General features: G+C 44.6%; 2 protein-coding genes across 4 annotated transcripts in view; one reads left to right on the plus strand and one right to left on the minus strand.

The window, feature by feature from the left end:
* POLR3A (RNA polymerase III subunit A) overlaps positions 1-7,909 on the minus strand; it is a 55,954-nt gene extending 48,045 nt beyond the window's left edge. For both annotated transcript variants that reach the window (XM_075934729.1, XM_075934728.1), the window contains exons 1-6: positions 7,775-7,909; positions 6,799-6,934; positions 5,756-5,893; positions 4,964-5,135; positions 3,546-3,700; positions 1,135-1,374 (exon numbers count right to left, since the gene is read on the minus strand). In XM_075934729.1, the coding sequence (XP_075790844.1) occupies positions 1,135-1,374; positions 3,546-3,700; positions 4,964-5,135; positions 5,756-5,893; positions 6,799-6,934; positions 7,775-7,818 (885 nt within the window). In that variant the 5' untranslated portion in view covers positions 7,819-7,909. The remainder of the gene's footprint in view (positions 1-1,134; positions 1,375-3,545; positions 3,701-4,963; positions 5,136-5,755; positions 5,894-6,798; positions 6,935-7,774) is intronic.
* Positions 7,910-11,077: 3,168 nt separating this feature from the next.
* Positions 11,078-20,091, plus strand: RPS24 (ribosomal protein S24). 2 transcript variants are annotated; one of them, XM_075934730.1, is made up of 7 exons: positions 11,078-11,167; positions 12,351-12,416; positions 14,606-14,815; positions 15,320-15,430; positions 16,626-16,643; positions 19,056-19,079; positions 19,942-20,091. In XM_075934730.1, the coding sequence occupies exons 1-5, from the start codon at positions 11,165-11,167 to the stop codon at positions 16,629-16,631; spliced, it is 396 nt and encodes a 131-aa protein (XP_075790845.1). In that variant the 5' UTR covers positions 11,078-11,164; the 3' UTR covers positions 16,632-16,643; positions 19,056-19,079; positions 19,942-20,091. The 2 variants fall into 2 exon arrangements, with proteins under 2 accessions (XP_075790845.1, XP_075790846.1); XM_075934731.1 differs by lacking the exon at positions 16,626-16,643.
* The last annotated feature ends 506 nt before the right edge of the window (positions 20,092-20,597 follow it).

Genomic DNA, 20,597 nt, shown 5'->3' on the forward strand with positions numbered 1-20,597 from the left:
TTAAGAGAAGTAATGGGTTTTGGGGTTTGTTTGGAAAATATACATGCTTTATTTAAACAAGTGTATTTTTCAATAGTGAAGGGAAAAGAGTTTGTATTAAAGAAGGAAGGTGATTCAAACAGACAGAACTTGTTTGCAGACAGTATTTGCAGCTCTTCTTTTTCTACAGTAAAAAGAAGGTGGGGTGCAGGAGTGTGGACAGAAGGTAGGGGGGTGCTGAAGTCCGGGCAGGGGGTGGGAGGCCAGAGGAGCTTACCGGGGCCACATGTGGCGGCAAGGGTGGTTCTGATCTGGCAGAGGAGCCAAGGGTGCAGTCCCCACCCAGTGGCTTCTCCAGGGGGGCCAGGGCTGCACTCTCCAGTAGGTGGCTCACCTCGATCTCCAGCTTGTTCGGAGCGGGGGGAGCAGGACTGTGTGGGCCAGCCCCAGCCTCCAGATGCTCCTCCCCTACTCCCTGCTGTGCAGCTGGTCTCGGGGGGTAAGGCCCAGTCCCAGCCCACCTGTCTGGGGACAGGGGGTTTGGAGACTGGCCCTAGTCTCTAGCTGTGCCCCCTATGCTGAAGCTGGTCTGGGCTTCATGGAGGGAGAGGGAGAGTTCCTGGTCTCTCTTTGGGGGGAGAGGAGGGAATCACCTGGATGGGGTCTGGCTTCCATTGCCTGGCCCTGGAGGTGGTCCTGAAGTGGGGCCACAGTATGTGGGCTGAGGGGGACTTCCCCCCTCCTTCCAGCACTGTGTGGAGCAGGGGGATCACTTACCAGTGGCCTGTCCCCAGCTGGACACTCTCCTGCTGGTGCAGCTGCCTCCAATCATCACTCAGCAGTATAAAACTGTTCCCAGTAGTCACTCGGCAGTATCGCTGTCCTTCTGATCAGCACCCTCCTTTTCCATGTTATAGAAAACAATCCCTTTCCAGGCACTTTCCATTTTCCTAGCACAATCAAACCCTGATCTTGCTTTAAGTTTGGATAAGAGGAAGCAGCACACCAAATTTGGTCGTCTTGGCTCTTTCCATTTGCTCAAGAATGTCTCCTAAACGGTCTTGTAGACAGACACTCACAGATTCACAAACTCTAAAATACATATAGATTTTTGAAAAGCAGCAGCAGCAGCTTCAGGCAGGCAGAGTGACTCACCTTTTTGATTACATCATTGAGAAAAATTATCTCTGTAAGCTTCATTGTCAAGTCATCTTCATTGGTGCCAGATTTCAAGTCACTCACAACAGAGGGTCGGATGCACAATGGAGGTACCAGCAGTCGTGTCAGGATCAAATCGGAAGGCTTTCCTGCTTCTGGGTTCATCAGAAGCAGAGGGATATCTTCTGCTGGGATTCTTTTAAAGAGGTTTAATACCACTAAAGGAGTCAAGTTCTCCTGCAAAATTCAATGAAAACAGTTATAACGACCTCCAAGGGAGTAACAGCTCACTTTTGGCTATACAGGCAACCCCCGACTTACGACCACTCGACTTACGACCCTCCGCATTTATGACGGCATATGACGCAGACTCCATGCGTCAGCAGCAGTACCAGCCAGCAGCGGGTGGCGTTTGGACTGGCACCCCGCCAGGCCAGTGCCTTGCCCCGGGGTACCAATCAGCGCTGCTGCAGGCCTGGGACATTTGTGCGACATCCTTGGAGACCGCCCTGCTCCACCCCAGCGTGGCCTCTCAAACCTGGTATGCTGGGAACTTCAATTCCCAGGAGGCAAAGTGGGCAACTGTTTCTCCCGCCACATGGACTCATGGGAATCGCAGTGGGTGGGGCTGGGAGCTGTGGCTGGCTCTGTTACAGTAGTGCTCCGCCTGGTTGTATTTTTAGGGTATGAAATGGGTTTCCAGGAACGGAATCGCCATTTATAACATTGCGCCTATGGGAAATAAGGGTTCAACTTACGATGGCTTGACTTACGATGGTTCTCCAGGAACCAATTAGGTTGTAAGTGTAAGCGGGGTCAGGGTAAACTTTATTCTGACATCTGGTGGTGAACTGTGGCAAGTGGTGCAAAGAGACCTCAGGTGTATGTAAGATTTCCCAGGTCACTGGGTGGGGGCTTGAGCCGGTGTTGTATTACCTTGTTGGGAGGAGACCCCTAGATACTGAACCCGGCCCTTGCTGCTATTTACTCGGCCTGGCAGAAGGGTTACATAAGCATGGGGTTCGCCTGTATCTTACTAATGTTTATTTCACTTGTCACTCGACTACTAATTGTACAAGTGAAAAAAACATTTAAAAAACCAAAACCATACATAGAGGAAGACTTTATGAATGCAAACAAAACCAAATTTCAGCGGTCCCAGCAAATATGGCTTGTTGATTCTTTCCCTTAAGCTTCTCCTCTTGCACTAGGTTTCTGTCTATACAGATTAATTGTTACAGAAGTCTGCTTTCTACAGCAATATGAGCATTTCTTAATTACTTGCCAAAGCAATGCAGTCAGCTTGCAACATACCTGCAGTAATGTGTAATGACCACCCATTTTAATAATTAGAGTTCACATGGATTACAGCACTATATTCTTTCATTATGTTTAGCAATTTGTTTTTTAAAAAAATGTTAAGTATTTTTCCTGAAGGAAGACTATATTGCTAACATATTTCAGATTAATTAATTAACACAAAGCTTACAAACAGTGACTGTCTTTTGTAAAGTTGATTTATTATCACTGAAGAGAGATGCTTACATTCTGCATCACAATGTCTTCTACTTGCATTTTCCAAATATCTCTACTGAGAACTGACTGACCCATTAAGACCACAGGGGAAAACCCCATACAATGCCAACCACAGCAAAGCACCAAAAACTATATATTCCAGTACAGGTTGAACCTCTGTGGTCCAGGACTCTCTGGTCCGGCAACATCTGTGGACACTAGTGCCCAGCATATGAAGAGCATCAAAACGGGGCAGCAGAGGCTGCACCTGGCAGGGCAGGGAAACCAGTGGGGCCACTGGGAGTTGTGGTGGGGGCTGGCTGCAGCTTGTGGGGCCAGAAGGCTAGAAGAGGAGGCTAGAGAGAGGAGCCTAGTGGGGAGACTGACACCTCCTGCATCCCAGACCTCTCCTGGTCCAGCAAACTTCCTTGTCAAGGACCAGTCAGGTCCCACGGCTGCCAGGTCCAATCTGTATTATACTTGGGTCATTTCCTCCCACCCAGTTGTTAGCTCTTCCAATCACAGATAGGGTTTATGAGTATTATAAATATTCAAGACAGTTACTCAAGGAAACTGTCTCCGGGAGCCTAAATTTTTTGTCCCCTTGCCATCACCATGATTTCCTCACTAAGATTTGTTCACTGACAGCCACTGATTAGAGCATCCCTGTCCTTTGAATGCAGAAGACTGTGTCCCACAATAACCTGACTAGGTAAAGATGCTGCTCCTTGCAGAAACCATATAATAACTTGTTCAGATTCTCCTCTCCATGTATTTAAAGGCTAAACCAGCACCAGTCCTTTACCCTCTATACAAAATACTTTAGCTCAGCATTCAGAAATATATGCATCAATATTAGCAGAATTCAAGCACTGGCAGATACACTCATTTACCTGAGCTCTCCCCAGCAAGGATTCCACTTCTTTGTTGTGTTCTATGGCAGTTTCAAAGGACTGCAGGAAACTGGATACTATTGGATCCACCACTTTCTTATTGGTCTTGTACTTCTCATGGATTATCTTCAATAACCCACACTTCTTTACAGTACCTGCAAGATAATTTTTGTTAGAAAAAAAATCAATTTTTGAGCTCTTCTAAATTTTTTTAAAAATAATTTCCCCATAAACACAGCGTTAGGGAGAAGGCGCTGGCTCTGGTGACCTTTAGATACCAAGTTACTCTCTTCGTGGAAAGAGGAGCTGCAGTTATGACTGTTTCCCAATGTTGCCTCGTCAGTGGATCTCACCTTCACTTGGACTACTTCTGAGGATGAAATGGTGGCTCACTCTGTGTGTCCATTTCACCTCTCCTCAAGAGTGGTAGGGATTTTTGCAACATACATGCTCTTGCACTAGGGACTGGACCCACAGTGCAAACTTGTTTCACTCACAAGTCATTCAGAGAGTAGCTTTTGCTCTTTACCAACCTAGAATGGATTTGAGCTAGTGGCCTAATAGTAGAAGACATTATAACCATTTCTGTTCGAGACAGTTAGTCCTCTCAAATTGTGCTGTTCTATTGTACTCGTTAAGAAAGAGGACAAACTGATTTGGAAAACAAAACAAAGCCACAACTAAAAACTGACAATAGCTGGAATAAGTTCAAAGAACCAGAAATCTCCCAAAGAACAAATTTCCACTTCTGATGCATGTGAGCATTTGACTCCAGAAGTGACACTACATTAACTAATTTCCCCCACCACTTCAATTAACCTCTCGATAGCTTCACAACACAGATGAGGCAGTTTTTCCTGTGTGTTTTTTAACTGCATGGCTTTTTTGCACATCCACATTAGATTGAGATTCTAATTTGATGAGCATTTCACCTTCTCACTATCTGTTTCTGTGTATGTGTAAAAAGAAACTGGAGGTTCTGCAAAACGAATAGCAGTGTGTTATATCTCCGGATGACAAAATACAATGAAAAAAAATTTAAAAGATTACCTCAAATGTTTGTTTTCTTAGGGACATATACAGCTTCAAAAACAACAACAAATATTGACTTGTATATGAAACCTCACATATACACTAGGGATGTAAAACCCAATTAAAGAGGATAACTGTTTAAACCTCATGCTGGTTTTTAAACTGGCTACCCTTGCGGACCAACTCCCACCTGGCACTCCACGTACCTGCCTCTTATACAGAGGCAGCAGTGCGGAATGGCATGATTCTCTTCGGCAGTGGGGCAGAAACACTGGCTGCCGGCCCCAACCTGGGGACTATAGAATAGTCGAGTAGATTATAAGAATTCATTACATTCAATTAACGGATATTTAACATCCAAACTGGGTGCTAGTGTCCACACTCACCATTGAAAGCGCTACAGTAGGGGCAGGTGCTTTTCTTTCTGCACTTCTCTGAGACTTTCTTTTTCAATCCTCGTTTTTGTAGGTAGGTCAGACCAGGCCTCTTCAGATAATCCAAAAACTGTTTCCTCTCCTCAAAGGACAATAGGATACGGCAACAGGTCTTGCAGATCATCTTAAATGTAAACAACTGATCAACCCTCATTCTTTTATTAGAAATAAATAAATATGTGATTAAGGACAAATTATAATGAGGGGCGCCACAGTTCTTCTTAAACCGTTATTCATGAAGTTTTATGGAGGAAATTCCATAGCCTTAGCAGGGAAACCCAATTAGTTCACAGGACACAGCCCAACAGACTGGAGCAATTGGGAAAACTGTGGCCAATAGGACAAAATCTAACGATTAAGTAAAGTTCAGGAACTTATATGTCCATGCAAAGAGACATAACTTTTATTGGCATCACTTAAAAGACAAACTTTGAAGAAACTTTGCAGCTTGAAAAGAGGTTACTCTATAAACATTGTAAATCAGGTACTTAGACAATTGAGGATTCTATCAAAGGGGAACACTTATGTAAAACATAAAGACATCAATACTGACCAAAGTGTTCTGCCAACGAACAAAACAAAAACAAACACAAAAAGCAAACAAAAAACCCAGCACCATCTTTTTCATAGTTCCCAAAGGGATAATTCAAATGAAGTGAAATCTCATCTTCTCTGACATCTCCCCCTTCTTCTTAGGCTGGGTATAATAATTGCTGCCTGGGAAATTAAGGGAAATTATGTTACCTGTAAGATGCCTATGACAGCTTTAAAGTACCCAACATGGAAACATGGCAGCTCCAAGTCAATGTAGCCATAATGCCCCAAACACTCGGCTAGATTCTTTCCACAGGTTTCACATGGACGGTCCTTTTCACTTGTACCCTTTGAAAAATATACACACAGAAACATTATAGCTGCAACTATCAAATTGGGGAGCCAAAAGAAGCTATCACAGCTGTTTTTAAATTAGTTCATATTCCTGTGAACAGTGCACTGTACACTCACATGAAAGGATGTCAGATCATTTTAACTCTGAACTCTTGCTGTCAGTCAGCAAGAGCTAAGAACACACTGAAAGCATCATACGCAATAGCCAATCCTTACAGAAACAGAGCATCTTGCACTGCTCCTACTAATGCAAGTAGTGTTAACTCATCCAGTCTTATTCATCTGGAAAGACTACAATAGTGACAAGGCACTAAAAGTATGCCCACACTATAGATGGCATAATTTGCAGCTTGTGTAGATGTACCCACATTACTCGGTAACAGCAGTTAGGATGCACCAGCAAGGGTTTCAGTGCAGATTGCACAACCCCACCTGATCCCCCTGAGTGCATACTAGCAATGACAACACATGCTAAAACCCACAACGTTATCTACACAAGCTGCAAATAAGTCTCCAGATACAAGGCAGAGATTACCCATAGAGGGTGCATATGTTGTGGTCATGTGAAAAGCACAGCGAGTAATTTGTATCCAGCTTCGAAAGTGAGTCTAACTGATCTCTCCAACAGTGTAAAATGCCTGATGGCAGAAATCACATTCCAATTCAAGAGCAGCGTGTATCAAAAGACACTATTGTAATTGGCAATTTCAGCAAAAGAGCCAAGGAAACATAACTATCTTCTTCCTCTCAGCTCATGTAGTTTAAGGGGAAGTTTGCGTAGGCACCACTTTTCTATGGCTAGATAGTGGAATTCAGTTTTTATTTCAGTACTATCCATAAACATTAAAAATATTTCTGTTAAAAAAACATACAAACTAGGAAGTAGCAATGATCCTTACCATTCGGTGGTCCAGTACTCCATACAGCAGTGGAGAGTGGTGGTTGTCCTGGCTGTACAAATTCTTACTAACCACCTGAATATGAGCCTGTTGACGCATCTCTTCTGGAGATTTCATCCCAAAGCAGATGTGGCTTCTAGAATAGGAAAAAGCACAAAACCTGATTTAAAAAAGATATACAAGAAGCTAATCTGAGTTACAATAAAGTTATACTTCCATATTGGGGGAGCGGGGGTGTGTGGAAGGGATCATGATGCTTATGTATTTTTACTTTACAGTGGTCCCCAAACTGTGGGGCACTCCAAGGAGAATGGAAGAGCCCAAGCCAGCAGGAAAGGAGAGCCATCCAGACCTACTCTGCCCCCAGCTCAGCTTCTCTCAGTCTCCCCAGCTCCAGGCCCTCCAACAGAAGTGCCAACCCTGGCTCTGGACTGCAGCTCTGGGGAGTGTGTGCGGGGGAGGGGAGGGGAAGAATCCATTATTTGTAAACAGGGGGCACAACAGAAAAAGTTTGGGGGCCCCTGCTGTCAAGTTTGTCACATGGACGTGCTCTGCGCACAGAGTCAAGAGCCTCTCTCAGCAATACTCATGCAAAGCAATTACCAACTCCCAATGAGGTCAGCTTGCAGGAAATGTGGACGAGATACCCCCACTAGTATCCCCTCAAGGGGCACAGCCCCTCCCCCCCGGGGTCTGACCCCCCCCCCCCGCCTGGAGCTGAACCCCTCCCCCACCCAGCCTCCCCTCAAGGGGCACAGCCCCTCCCCCCCCGGGGTCTGACCCCCCCCGCCTGGAGCTGAACCCCTCCCCCACCCAGCCTCCCCTCAAGGGGCACAGCCCCTCCCCCCCGGGGTCTGACCCCCCCCCCTGCCTGGAGCTGAACCCCTCCCCCACCCAGCCTCCCCTCAAGGGGCACAGCCCCCCCCCCGGGGTCTGACCCCCCCCAGCACAGGTGCCCGGGCAGCCCCCTCCTCACATTTTCTTGGCCACGTCGGTCTCGCGGAACTGCTCCTTCACCATGATGGCGGCGGGCGGGGGAGGGGGGGGGAGCTGAGAAGCCGGGAGCCGCGCGCCCCGCCGCACTGCAGCGCTGCTGCCCCGGCCGCCGGCCTCGCGTCCTCCTGGCTCCGCCCCCCGCGCCAAGGCGAGGCGGAGCCGGCGCAGGCCCACAGGGAAGCGCAGCGCGGCGGCCGCCCCCGACAGCGACACCTGGTGGCCAGAAGGGGCAGGCCCGCCCGGGCTCCCCGGACCTGGTGCAGAGCCCGCAGTGTCCTCGCTCCAACCCCTGGTGCAGCCCCCGGGCAGTGCAAAGCACCCGGCACCGCAGACCCCGGGAGAGCCCCCAGCGCCCATCCCGCACCCCCCAGGGTAATCCCCGACAGACCCCCCCCAGCTCCCGGGAGAGCCCCCAGCGCCCATCCCGCACCCCCAGGATAATCCCCGACAGACCCCCCCCCAGCTCCCGGGAGAGCCCCCAGCGCCCGTCCCGCACCCCCAGGATAATCCCCGACAGACCCCCCCAGCTCCCGGGAGAGCCCCCAGCGCCCGTCCCGCACCCCCAGGATAATCCCCGACAGACCCCCCCAGCTCCCGGGAGAGCCCCCAGCGCCCATCCCGCACCCCCCAGGATAATCCCCGACAGACCCCCCCCTAGCTCCCGGGAGAGCCCCCAGCGCCCATCCCGCACCCCCCCAGGATAATCCCCAACAGACCCCCCTCCAGCTCCCGGGAGAGCCCCCAGCGCCCATCCCGCACCCCCAAGGATAATCCCCGACAGACCCCCCCCAGCTCCCGGAAGAGCCCCCAGCGCCCATCCCGCACCCCCACAGGATAATCCCCAACAGACCCCCCTCCAGCTCCCGGGAGAGCCCCCAGCGCCCATCCCGCACCCCCAAGGATAATCCCCGACAGACCCCCCCCAGCTCCCGGGAGAGCCCCCAGTGGTCCATCCCGCACCCCCAAGGATAATCCCCGATAGACCCCCCCCCCAGCTCCCGGGACAGCCCCCAGCGGCCCATCCCGCACCCCAAGGATAATCCCCGACAGACCCCCCCCTAGCTCCCGGGAGAGCCCCCAGTGGCCCATCCTGCACCCCAACTCTCCCTGGATATAAATCCTAGCACCGCTTCCAGTGCATCTGCCAGTACAACCTCCCAACACTGTCAGCGCTTCATAGAATCCTAGGGCTGGAAGAGACCTCAGGGGTCATTGAGTCCAGCCCCCTGCCCAAAGCAGGACCAATCCCAACTAAATCGTCCCAGCCAGGGTTTTGTCAAACTGGGATTTACAAACCTCTAGGGATGGAGATGCCACCCCCCTCCCTAGGTAACCCATTCCAGTGCTTCACCACCCTCCTAGTGAAATAGTTTTTCTTAAGATCAAACCTAGACCTCCCCCCACTGCAACTTGAGACCATTGCTCCTTGTTCTGCCATCCATCACCACAGAGAACAGCCTCTCTCCATCCTCTTTGGAACCTCCCTTCAGGGAGTTGAAGGCTGCTATCAAATCCGCCCTCCCCCCCACTCTTCTGCAGACTAAATAAACCCACATCCCTCAGCCACTCTTCATAGGTCATATGCTCCAGCCCCCTAATAACTTCCCTCAATAACTCCGCATCTTCCTCCAGTGCAGTCACCCAGAATAACCCCCATCTACTGCACTCTGTCCAAATTACCCCTACACTGCATCTCCCTAATGCAGTCTCTCATAATCCCCCTCCTCTATCCCAATTCACACACTTCTTCATTGCTCTGAGAAAGTCAGTGGTGTTAAAATGCCAGTGGTACACCTACACCATTATATGTAATGACTAAGGAGGTTAATATGTTGTCACGCATGTTTCTAGTGAAAGTTATGGACAGGTCATGGGCAATCTAATAAGGGAAAATTGATGTGGCAAGGGGACTCTGCAGCACTGTGTGCTGAGCTCATGGATTCGTGACTTCTGCTAACAAAGGGACATTTTAAAATAGCTTACCGTTGTTTAGACAGTGCTCACTCTTATTCAATGAAATAATTTTTCTACTGTAATTAGTATGTAACTGAGTAAAGAAAAATGCAGGCTGTGCAAAAGTTAGATATTTAAGATCAGATTGTATTTTGTGCCCTTCAGAGAAAAGACAATACTGCAAGTTTACATCACCTATATCATTGTACTCGACAATCTTTTTGCTGTGTGTATACAGTGCCTTGTACAATGATCCAGGAAAGGAGCTTGTTAGTGCTATCATTATACAATTAAATAAAAAATAAAAAATATTTTAATGGGGAATGAATAATTACAAAGGCAGCCATGAAAATTCCTAGAATTTCCTGCTTATAGTAATCACCAGTGCATCCAACAAAAATGAAGAAATGATCAAATTTCTGCTCAAATGCTCAGCAATGAAAAATGTAAAATGGCCATAGAAATGGTGTCCTTGGCCTCTGTGTGTCAGAGGCTGGAGAGGGATGGCACGAGACAAATCACCTGATCATTGTGTTCTGTCCACCCCCTCTGGGGCACCTGGTGTTGGCCGCTGTCGGCAGACAGGCTACTGGACTAGATGGACCTTTGGTCTGAACCCGTATGGCCATTCTTATATTCTTATGCCATCTTACATTTAAATTATCATTAACATTTAGAAAGCTCCTCAATAAGCCATTTGGAGCAGTTTGCAGCTTATGCAGGAGACACAATCAGAAAGGCTAAATATTAATATTTAAAAAATAAAATCTTAACATCTACAGAATTTGGGAAATTAACCTGCAACACCAAACATTTGTCAGCAACAGATCTTGAATCAGTACTGAAAACAGTTTGACTTCAACCATTTCCTGCACCATAACAGACAGTGATTTCGGTACCATGTGGGGAAGATGGAAACAGTGCAAACTTTTCTCATTCTGAAGACCAGTAGTCCCTGTGGCATCTTAGAGATTAACAAATATATTGGATCATGAGCTTTCATGGGTAAAACCCACTTCTTTGTAGAGTTTTTGAAGGAGACTCTACAGCTCATCGCCTGCAGTAAATTCAACCAATCTGTTTCCCAGTGCGGATACTCCATACAGAGCAATGGAAAATGGGCAGGGAACTCTTATCTCTCTGCTCTGGGTTACCCCTACGGTCCACCCCACCCCCTGCTGTGCTCCTGCTGCGCTCTCCCCTGCCAGAGTCCAGTTGAAGCAAGATGCCTCATCCCTGTATTTTCAGTCAGGCGCTGGGCTAGTCGCCTCACTCCTGCACTTTTACTCAGGCTCCGAGCAGGGCGCCCTCGAGTTCGGCTCCGGCCTCCACGAAGCCCCCGCGCGCCGGGATATGATTGGCTGCGGCGGGGGCCTCTTTCTTTTCCTCGCTCCCTCGGAGAGAGCCAGCCGCAGAGATGGTGAGTGTCCGGGACGCGCTCCGCGTCTATCCGTCCTGCATCGTCGCCATCCCGCCGCCTCGGGGCTCGCGGGCTCCCCGGCCTCTCGGGGCCCCCTAGCCGGGGCCTCCAGGCCGGGTATTGCCCCGCCCGGCGGCAGGGCAGTGGTGGGGCCGCGTCCCCCTCCAGCCCGGCCTGTAGGCTGGGGTGCGGGGGGGGGGGGTCTCCCCGCGCGGCGCGGCTCTCGGCTGTGTGCGGGTGAGCGCAGCCGGGCCGGCGGGGGCAGGACGTGCCCTGCAGCCCAGCTGTAGCCGCTGTGGGGTCCGTGTGTTCACGTTCTCTGCACTGCCCCTGCATGTGCTCTCAGTCCCATTTCGCATCCCGTTGCGTCTCTGCCCCAAACCCTGCTCTCTGCAGGAGCTGGGATAAGGAGCAGCTGCTGGCCGGGTGTGCTTAGGCAACTGATGGTTTCCCTCTGTATCCTAGCACACGAGTTAGTAGTCAGCTCCCTTACTCCCATCCCCCGACCTGCGTTCGGGTTCACACACAACTCGTTTCCTGTGCACTTGTTGGATACACTTATGTTTCACGTTTAAGGGTTGTATTTACCTTGTGTAACCCACCACCTAGGGGTAGTGGCACAGAGACCACTCATGGAGAGAGGTGGAGAGTCTGCTCTACATTCTTAGCTAAGAGCTGGCTGACTTTTAGCTTATACAGTAGAGTATCATGTGCCAAACTCCACAGGTTTGACTCCACCTGTCTGTGTTACACTTGTGTCATGTTTGAGTTAGTGTGGTATGAAAAATTCTTGCTTCTATGTGTGGGTCAAATCTGAACTGTTCATGCAACAAACATGATTTGAAAGTGTCCCAGTTTCCTATAACCCTAGTTCAGTTTCCCAGTTTTTGAGGACAAACACTGGTGGGTGTGAAGTGTTTGACATGATCTGTGGGTTGCAAACCTGAATTGTTTCTATAAGTATCGGGACAGCTTTTTCTCTGTCTGGTTGGTATAGATCTCCTACCACAGGTTGTGTTGGATAGTAGTAGCATCTTGCCATGAGTTTCAGGCCCAGATTTTAATCCGTTTTGCAAACCGCCTGATAGATTATTTGAACTGCTGTGTCATTGGGCCATTTTGGTGTAAAAGATCATGGAATAACTCAAATGCATATTAATGGGTTTTCTGAATTGTCTTGTAGAATGACACGGTGACTATCAGAACCAGGAAGTTCATGACAAATAGACTGCTTCAGCGGAAGCAGATGGTAAGAAATATTGTGTTCTGCCTCTGTTTATTTGTTTATGCTTGGGTATGTGTGTTTTCTATTTAGCTTATGTGTGTAATAGGGATGTAAAAATATAGAAGAATACTAACTTTAATCAGTTACAGGGTTAAACATTTTAGGGGATGTAGCTGTTGGGAGGAAGGGTCACGGCCCCTCACTGCAGGCTCTCCTTGTCTCCCAGATCCGGCTGCTGGCCCTGTGGCTAACCCTGCTCCTGGCCAGGGAGTTTAACCATTTAAGTAAATGGTTAAACCCGACCAATAAAAGTTACAAACTAGGGATCTTAAGCATGAGGTTTAATGGTATGCTTACCAGTTAACTGTTTTTTGCCAACCAGTTGTGCTGGAGTGGAGCAGACCTGGCCAGTGGGGGTACCCTATGGTTGCAGCACTACTCAAGTTAAAACAGTTAATCATTTAGTTGGTTAACAGTTTTAGCATTCCTAGTAGCCAAGGGCAACAGTATAGAGTGATTTCAGTAATTGGGTATTACATATGAAAACCTCATTCAGCCTTTGGTATATTATTTTTTCAACTACCCATCTTCTAATAGTATGCTAGGAAAAACATGAATGATTCTTTTTATCGGCTAACAAAAATGCATGTCGAAGCCACCCTTTGTTTATGTCCATAGCTGCGTGCTCCATTGGTACTTGATTTAGTCCATTCGTGACAGAATGTCCAGGCATCTTTAACATACATTCATCTCTTTCAGTTTCCAAAAACTAGTTGCCCAACTGGGGTGAGCTTTAAATCTTTTCTACTTCAGAATAAGAAGTTAATAGGGAGTAATGTTTCATATATGAAACACGGCAGTAAAATGTGCCTGGGTCATTAGTTAATAGTTGTATAGCTAGTGAGTTGATGAGCTTGTCAACCTTCAGTTAGTTTTTCTTGAAAGTCAGATCCCCTGTTACATCTTCCTCATGATACAAGCCAGTTTTATATTTGTCTGCGAAAGCTTGTGGTATGTGAAACCAGAAAACATCTATAAGGAATTATCCCCTCACTTTAGGATTAGTTATCTGACCATAATCCCAAATTCTTGGTTATGTGATGCAATTTAAATGCAGAGAATGGAGATATGCGTGTTACTGTTTCCTTGTGATTTTAAGTTCTAGTAACGTGACCAATTACAAAATGTATATATCCTCTCATATATGTATATATCCTATAAATGCTCTTATTCTGTCTATTGTGTGTCTTAAAATAAATTATTCTAATTTTGCAAAAGTGTCAAGGAGTCCTGTAGCACCTTCTAGACTAACAGATGTATTGGAGCATAAGCTTTCGTGGGCATAGACCCGCTTCGTCAGATGCATGTGACGAAGCGGGTCTTTGCCCACGAAAGCTTATGCTCCAATACATCTGTTAGTCTAGAAGGTGCTACAGGACTCCTTATCTCTTTTGCAGATCCAGACTAACACGGCTACCCCTCTGATATTCTAATTTTGTAATTGTTAGATCAAAAAGACATATTTAGGTTTGCAACTCTAAATGGTAATTGTTGCTGAAATTTCTCATGCTGACCTCAATTCTAAAGATTGCATTAACTTGTTTTACAGACAGAGTTTCTGTTTGAGAACTCTGCAACAATAACGATGTAAAGTGGTGGGAGAAATGGTGCGCTTTAAGAATAACCATTTACCCCTGAATTTTTTTGAGCCTCTTTATAGTGAAATATATACCAAATAGGAATTGCTGGCCTCTATTGTTGCTATGATGAGTTAACTGTAGATGCCAACCTGTGGGTAGTGATATTTTCCTTATTATATGCTATAAGACTCTTTAGACATAATCATTATGAATGGAATATGTTTATACCCATGGTGTCCAACCAGTTGTGAAGCAGTGGCCACAATCAACCGGCCAAATAGCCACATGTGGCTAGTGTGTTGGACGTCATGGATTTATACCATAGGTGCTGACTCTGGGTGCTTTGGGGCTGGAGCATTTACAGAGAAAAATGAAGCAGGTACTTAGTAGCCAAGCTTCCCCCCCTTTGTGGGAGGGAAGAGGCAGAGTGGGAGCTGGAAGAAGTGGGGTTGGGGCTTTGGAGAAGAGGCAGAGGCAAGGTCAAGGGATCAAGCACCTGCCAAGGTGGTGCCTGTGGTTTATACCATTTATAAATTGTGGATATTTCTAACTGAGAAAAACTTGCATCTGTAGGTGATTGATGTTCTTCATCCTGGAAAGGCCACAGTTCCCAAAACTGAAATCAGGGAAAAGCTGGCAAAAATGTACAAGACAACCCCAGATGTAATTTTTGTCTTCGGCTTCAGAACCCATTTTGGTGGTGGCAAGACAACAGGCTTCGGCATGATTTATGATTCCCTGGACTATGCAAAGAAGAATGAACCAAAGCACAGACTGGCACGGGTAAATTTCTTGCTCGCAGTTTTTACAGTGGCAAGAAGGTGGTTGTTGGTACTAAAGTGCATTTTGTGTGCTTAGTTATGATTTAAAAACATGAAATATTGAAGCTAAGTTCAACTCTTACCTCTAGGTTTTTATTGAGATCGAAAGGTGAGCTCTCTAAATAAAAATCCCTTCTCTGTATTCATGAATTTACAGAGGCAAACAAACTTCTTGAAGTAATGGAGATGAAGGAGAATGAAGTGTTTTTTGTTGTTGTTGTTGTTTTTTTAAATCAGTTGTGGATTTTTAGTATGTTCTTAAATGTACTCAACTGCATTGTCATCACAAAATACAAGTAAGGCAACTTGAGGTGAGGTTTTAGTTGTTTGTTGAACATTGAAATTTTTTTTTTAGGGGTAAATTAGTCATACTTGATTAAAGCTTTTGATATGTGTAAAATATTTAAAGTAGAAGCACTTTATAGATATTGTTTAGTAATTGTGTTCATAATTCTTTTACTACTAGCATGGTTTGTATGAAAAAAAGAAGACTTCAAGAAAACAGCGAAAGGAGCGTAAGAACAGAATGAAGAAAGTCAGAGGCACAGCTAAAGCAACTGTTGGTGCTGGCAAGAAGGTATGATGACATCTGCAGGCGAGAGTGTAGATACTGGAGTTTGTTTCATTAGTAGACAGGTTTCTTCCTCAACACAATAATCTTTCCCTTTCTCTAACTTTTTTTTACCTTTCCTACTGGATAATAGAAGGTAACTTATGAGATCCTGTGTAGCTGTAACTCCTCAGTAGTTTACAGTAGAACCTTGAGTTACGAACACCAAAGTTACAAACTGATCAGTTAACCATACACTTCATTGGAAACTAGAAGTGTGTAGTCCAGCAGCAGGAAAGACTAAAGTGTAAATACAGTACTGTTAAATGTACACTATTAAAAAGGAAAGCAGCATTTCTCCTCTGCAGAGGAAAGTTTCAGAGCTGTAATAAATCAGTGTTCAGTTACAAATCTTTCAATAACTAGAGTTCATATCTTTGAAATGTTCATAACAACCTTCATTTCCGAGGTGTTCCTAACTCTTATGGGTGTGCTGTAGTTTTGCTCAGCTGATTACTGCTCAGTAGGAGCTTAATGTGAAGATTTATTATAGTTAATCTATGAGTTTGAAACCTTACAGAACTGAGCTTTGTTTCAATCAAAGTAAGTGACACCTCACTTTAATTACTAGATAACACCAATAATACACAGTGTCTCTCCAGACTCGAATTTTGTTTGTTAAATTGCCTCCGCTCCACCATGCTCAAGAACTCAAGCTAGCCTGATGCTGCCACAAAGGAATTTGGAGTTGGGAGCCATGTGTTTGAGGCAGTGCCCTCCACCTTTTGTAGACTGAGAGGAGGGGAGGATGTCTGTCTAGGATTGCTGTTTGCTTCTGCCTGTTTAGTCATAGTTGCCCAACCTCTGGTGGGAGCTGTGTCAATCCTTCAGAAAGATGGAAAGCCAGCCCGACAAACAGGTTGGAGGGGACCTTGGAATGTTTTCAAGCAGAATGAAAAACTGTTACAGTGCAGAAATTAAAGTTTAAAGACAGAACAGCATTATTCAAAGGATTTTAGAGGTACAAAATAGGCAAGGCATACTTAAAATCGGTTTTAGAGTTTTTAGCACTGCTCCAGTGGTAAAGGTGGTGGGTAATAGAAAAAGCTGATTTTCGAGTAAATAGTTTGTAGTTGCTAATGTGTTATAAATAACCAAATAGCCTTTCTGCAATCTTAATAACCTTTACTTTAACTTTTCTTACTTTCTTGGAATTCATCAGAAATGACGTGACTAGCAGGTACTGAATGAGCATGGATATGGTGGTGGCTGTATGAATTATGGATCACTTAGACACTTGAGATGTATTTTAATAGAAACACCTTGTGTATTGCTTTGCATGCTTGTGCTCTCACATGGAACTTGAGTTCATTTCTGCCATTCAGTATATGGTAATATGCTACAAATTTAAATACTGCTACAGAAATAAAGGGTGGCTAACAGTAAAACTGGTGCAGAAATGAAATCTGGTTTTCTGTCACTGCTCATCCAAGTTCACCCAGTGCATCGTGACAAGCTCACAAAATATTTGTGCATATTATGAAATACCGGTGAATACTGCCTCAACATTATGTATTGAAGTGAAAAGTATTGGCCCAATACTTGGTGGAAATATGGTTGTTGCTAAATCAGTTATGTCTTTGTATATACTTAACCTTTTCTTTTTGAAGATGCATGTCTGAACTCTGTGCTAAGTGTATCTGAAAATGTAAATCCATGTACACACTCAATTGCTTTCATTTGCCCTTCCTGTTGTGGACATAGGGTTTATACCACACTGCTTTCTCTAGCTTTTGATGGCTTGAGTTGGCTTGTCTGTGTCTTCATAATACCCTTTGTAAAGTGTTGTTAACACTGGGAAATAGTCTAGGGTGTAGACACTGGTGTGGCTGTACAGAAGCAAACTCCTGACTAAGGAAAAGCTGCCATTTTTCACATGTGAAGCTTACCCTTGAAAGTGGGGTGAATTGTGTCCGTTATTGTAAATTTTTGGTTCTGGTGCCAATGAGGTGAGATTGGCCAATGAGGGCTGGAGTTTGGGGAGGGCTGTGGCTACACTTAGTCTCTCTGCATCATCTGTACTTGCAGTCTTATAGTGGCACTTCTGTGCCGATACAGCTGTGCTGCAGTAAGATGGCTCACGGAGCTGTTATGCTGAAGAATGTTAAGTAGTATAATGGTGACGTGAAATCATTCAGATAAGAAACAAGTTTTGCTGACATATGTGGACATGGTCTTATTCTTGCTTTTAAATGGCGAAGGCACAAAGCAAGTAACTGTTTGCTTTTCTCTTTCCATAGCTTGCTTTCACTTTCCCTGGCTTGACTGTTGCACCCACAATAACCTCTTTACGTTACTTTTCACAGATTTGAGCTGTATCTCCCTTGCATTGTTGCATGACTATTTTTACTCTTCCGTACTGCACATAAATCTACCGCATCTCTGGGTGCCAAAAAGATACCTTTATAGTAAAATGGCACTAACCGCTCTCCTTGTATCTTATTTAAGTGCTTTTTTACATTCACAGCTTTCATTATGTTTTGAGATATTACCGTAGCTTGATTTTATTGTAACGTGTAAACTAGTCACCACACAAGCACATGAATGGCCTAACTGGCCATTTGTGTTTTCAGCACTGTTGTATAGTTGTGAAAATGGATCCCTGATGTTTGTAACGAATGAAGAGCAGAAGACTCTCAAAAGAAGCCTTATCGGCTTCTTCAGCCATGACTACTTCTCTCTCCTTCCTGCCTCTTCTTGCCCCCCCGCCCCCGGACATTGTCACACTCTTTTTGCAGCCACTGTCCCATGGAACTTTTCAAGATCCATTTCTCCTATACATTTTTGAAATGTCTTTATGACTTATCCTTTTCTTAAACCTTCTACCCTTCATTTCTATGTTACTTGTATTATTGTTGTCCATGACAGGAGCTGCTTTTTGTATGTGGATAGTGCTTACTATATCATTCGCTATTGGCATACAAACATTAAACATAATTTGGGCTGTGGTGACACAGGTGACCAGTCCTTCATATGTGGCACTCTAGTTGACTGCAGTAGCTCTGAATGTGCAGGACTTGCTTGATCATGGTTTTAAGGCTGCTATAACTTTATTTTGTTATGTGTAATCCTAGGATGTATGTAGATCCTTGTATTTTCTCAAGTGCAGATGCACTCAAGAAACGAAGCATGTAAAAATGGAAACTGTAGTTGCTTCCCTTCCCCTTGTTAAGTTATATCTGGTTGTAACTTTGACAAGGTAGACTTCGATTTGCTATATGGGCTCTACGAGGTTAAGAAGAAAAATTGAATTGTTCTCTGGTTCGTGCATTGAATTGCCTGGTTTCCATTTGCAGAATATCTTGAAGGTGCAGGCATGTGTGATCCAGAGTGCACCTTTCACTTTCCAGGACCTAGTAGAGCCCGCAGTGCTGATAGTTAAAGCAAGCCACTCCTCCCCTGTGGGGTGTTTTTTGGGAGTGGGCTAACTTGTTAGGAAAGTTACCGAAAATAATATGATAACCATCAGTGCTATTAGCACTCTTGAGAACACATCCACAGCAAACAGGCTGGATTTTCTAGGGTAGTAAGACCATGTGAGTGTTTAAACCATTTACTGATTATTTTCTGTTTTGTTTTTTTCTTGTTTCAGTGAGCTGACAAATGGAAGCAACAGGTAAAAATTCTTAAATGAGTGGCTTTCTGCTATGCTGGTAATATGGCTTTTCTCTAAGAATTCATCTTTAATCAAAGTGTTTTATTGTGCTGTGGCCTAATGTTCAAAGTCAGCACAAGTAAGTTTTACCACAAGATTTTAAAGCGAACACTCAATTTTTGCATATGTTATCTGTCCTGAGTTCAACTGCCAGGTTTTGTGGGCATCTTCCCCGTGACATTCCCCTGTGGGAAAGATGCAAGGAAATAATGTGTTTTAAAGTCAACAAAGTGGACTTGCATACTCAGAGTAATGCTGAAAAAAGAGATTTCCTTTAATCTCATCATAATAGAATTGTGACTCCTCAAAATTTGTCCTATAAAATTTCATTAGTAACTAATATAATGGGATGATGCACAATATTTTTACTACTGCTTATGTTGATAAATATTTATCATTTTAGCTCAGATTACAAGCAGTTTATTTCCCTGATTAAAGTTACGATTGTAAAACTGTCAATTTCTAAATATCAGCAAAAAGTGTCTCAAATGGAATGATGAGGCTATCAAGCCAACTTCAAATTCTGCTGTTTGTTATAGCTATTATGACTTGGGTCTTTTTACTGCTTGAATGTTCTTATTTTCTTAGGTAACTGATAAAGCAGTTGCTTCTGATCTTATGGCTTCATAATTGTTCAAAACACTTTTCAAAAGTTGAGTGTCTGAAGCCCTGATCTTTTAGTCCTCTTTCTGCATAGGACTAATTACAGGATAAGAACCTTAGTCATTTTTCTAATGTAAAATAAGCTGACTACATTCCATTCCAAAGCTAATATTACAGGGCTGGCTTTTTCTCTCCCCCTCCCTCTTTTTTTCCTTTCCAGAGCCTATATTATCCTTATGCTAAGGTAACAAGAGAAGATGGTGCTGATCTATCAGAAGCTCATCAAATAAACTATACAAACAGAAATGCTCTTCTTTTGTTTTTTGTTTTTTACAATTTTAAATCTACAATAAAGATTTTATAAACTTAATGTCAAAGATACAGGATTGTTCAGTTCCAGTACCTTGTTCATATTATATTAATAATTCTTTTCAGATAATGCTGAGACTTATTTTACAGCTTAAATTTCTACTTGAAGATAGTTGTTCATGAATCAATTTGAAATATTTGGACACAATAGGAACTAGACCAAAGCACTTAGTGGTCTATATTTCACATTTTTTGAAAGCTGAGAAACTTACAAAGCGTTGTATGTGATAAGCAATAAAACTTCATCCCTGGGCTAGAACTTTGCAAGCAATGTTCATTTATTAGCAAGTGCTGGATTTAATTAATAGGTGTTCAGATACTTTCATTTATACTCAGGTGAACATATTAAACAAATATACAGATCACTGTATTGGCAAATCATGACATTCTTGCACCCATGGAAGTCAATGAAAGAATTCAGAACCATCTTTTTAGACTTCCCTGTTAAGCAAACTAGAAGTATGTGAGGTGGGGACTTATCAATGAGGTCAGAGCTGTTTTTACTAA

The sequence above is a fragment of the Pelodiscus sinensis genome, chromosome 8 (genome assembly GCF_049634645.1).
Source record: "Pelodiscus sinensis isolate JC-2024 chromosome 8, ASM4963464v1, whole genome shotgun sequence".
NCBI classification, from domain to species: domain Eukaryota; kingdom Metazoa; phylum Chordata; order Testudines; family Trionychidae; genus Pelodiscus; species Pelodiscus sinensis.